Source organism: Gigantopelta aegis, chromosome 11 (assembly GCF_016097555.1).
Source record: "Gigantopelta aegis isolate Gae_Host chromosome 11, Gae_host_genome, whole genome shotgun sequence".
In the NCBI taxonomy this organism is placed as follows: Eukaryota; Metazoa; Mollusca; class Gastropoda; order Neomphalida; family Peltospiridae; genus Gigantopelta; species Gigantopelta aegis.
This window is the reverse complement of record NC_054709.1, coordinates 3,371,758-3,373,810: the sequence shown is the minus strand read 5'-3', so window position 1 is coordinate 3,373,810 and position 2,053 is coordinate 3,371,758. Positions and strand designations below refer to the sequence as shown.

At 43.4% G+C, this 2,053-nt stretch overlaps 2 protein-coding genes across 2 annotated transcripts; both read right to left on the bottom strand.

Moving 5' to 3' along the window:
* Positions 1–268: 268 nt before the first annotated feature.
* LOC121385503 lies at positions 269–1,060 on the bottom strand. The gene has a single exon (XM_041516205.1). It carries the CDS (start codon positions 1,058–1,060, stop codon positions 269–271), a length of 792 nt encoding a protein of 263 aa, XP_041372139.1.
* Positions 1,057–1,605, bottom strand: LOC121385501. The gene has a single exon (XM_041516203.1). The coding sequence runs from the start codon at positions 1,603–1,605 to the stop codon at positions 1,057–1,059; it is 549 nt and encodes a 182-aa protein (XP_041372137.1).
* Positions 1,606–2,053: the final 448 nt, after the last annotated feature.

Below are 2,053 nucleotides of genomic sequence, written 5' to 3'. Positions count from 1 at the left end.
ACATTTTATTTATGTTTATATGGCGTCGGACATATGGAAAGAAAGAAAGAAATGTTTTATTTAACAACACGCTCAACACATTTTATTTTATGGTTATATGGGGTCGGACATATGGAAAGAAAGAAAGAAATGTTTTATTTAACAACACGCTCAACACATTTTATTTATGTTTATATGGCATCGGACATATGGAAAGAAAGAAAGAAAGAAAGAAATGTTTTATTTAACAACACACTTTTTTTTTTCTTTTTTTTTTCTCTTTCACAATTTAGACCAATAGTCCAGTCTGTAAGATAAAATGAGCTGTTTTTTCCAGTTCGCCTCTCTTTCCATAGAGTTTGGTGTGTATGGCAGTTTCGATTGGCCACTCAGCTTGTCTCAGGTCTTGATGAATTGGACACGCCTGTAAGATGTGTTCTGCTGTTTGGTCTTCCAGGCCACAACTGCAGGTTGGTGTTGCTGCAAGTTTAAACTTTCTGAACATGTGAGCATTCAGTCGGTTGTGGCCTGTCCGGAGTCTCAACAGAGTTACTTGTTCCAAGCGACTGAGAAGGTGGTAATCATCTTGTTCTGTCCTGGGTCTGTTGGCTGCCTTTATCAAGGTTTTCTTCTCTGAGAAGCTAATGTTGTTGCTGGGCTGTACATGATTAGCTCCTAGCTTGGCTAGCCTGTCTGCTTCCTCATTTCCTGGAATCCCACAATGTGCTGGGATCCACTGTAGAGCTACTCGTCTTTCCTTTGCTACCTCTTGCATGGCTTCATTCAGGTGAGGAAGTTTTTCCCCTTGCAAGGCTTGTAGGACTGAGAGAGCATCTGTGAGGAAGACAACTTGTTGACAGTCTTCTTTTGCATCCTTGATCATTGTAGCAGCCTGAATAAGTGCATGGGTTTCTGCATTGTAGTTGGAACTGTGGGTGCCGGTTGGTACTTTTGCAGTTAGGGTATTTCTTGAAGGGAGCTTGATAAATATGCCTGCCCCTCCATTGGCCACAGCATTTGTTGACGAACCATCAGTGTATGCATGGATCCAAGATTCTTCTGGGTACCGGTCACTGATCATAGCCATGCCAGTGACCGTTTGACCAGGTCGTTTTGGGAGTCTGCTGAAGCCAACTGTGGGACAGACATGCTGATCTGTAGATTGGCTTGTTCATCATTCCATGGTTGTGGAAGATCTGTTGGGCAAAATGGAAGTGTCTTTGGTAACGGGTTAGCTTGGTGTTCTCTAGTAAGTCTTCTGCTTTGGTGGATGAAACTGCTACGTTTGAGACGATTCTTTGTCAGACCATCCATTCTTTGTTTCATTGGATGATTGGGCAGGTACCTGAATTTCTCTGCCTGGATCATGATCTTGGCATCTCTCCTCTCACCAAGGGGTTGTATTGCTGCAGTTTTTTCCATGTCTTTAATGGGTGTAGACTTCATGGATCCCGTTATGATTCGCAGAGCTTGGTTTTGAACCTTGTCTAAAGCTTGCTGGTTGGTCTTTGCAGTGGTTGACCAGGCTGATGAGCCGTATTCAAGATGCGGCCGTACAGTTCCTTGATATACTCTCTTGAGGATTGTCTCATTTGCTCCCCAGCTAGTTCCTGCTAGTTTCCGCATGATGGCTAATTTGCATCTGGCTTTTGTCTCTGCCTTTTGAATATGTGGTTTCCAAGTTTGTTTCTTGTCGAAGGTGACCCCAAGGTATGTTACTTCATCTGCATGTTTCAGTGGAGTGTTCCCAATTTTGATTGTTCCTGCTTTTTCTTTGGTGATAGAGTGAAGAGTGTGGTAGAAGACTTGTCTTTATTGATAGCCACACACCATTTTTCTGACCAGGCTGTCAGGTTGTCTGCTGCTATCCGCATTCTGTAGGTGGCAGTAGTGGCATGCTCTTCCTTGCACCACATCACCAAATCATCGGCATAAAGGGCAGCTTGTATTCCATTGGGAAGTTCCTGCACAAGGTCATTGATGAAGATTAAGAAAAGTGTAGGTGATAGGACTCCTCCCTGTGGGACCCCATGTCGCAAAAGTATTTTCTTGCTTTCTTTTCTGTCAACTGTGA

Coding starts and splice junctions, on each gene's coding strand:
- LOC121385503 (XM_041516205.1), bottom strand. CDS start 1,060: ATGATCAGTGACCGGTACCCAGAAGAATCTTGGATCCATGCATACACT.
- LOC121385501 (XM_041516203.1), bottom strand. CDS start 1,605: ATGCGGAAACTAGCAGGAACTAGCTGGGGAGCAAATGAGACAATCCTC.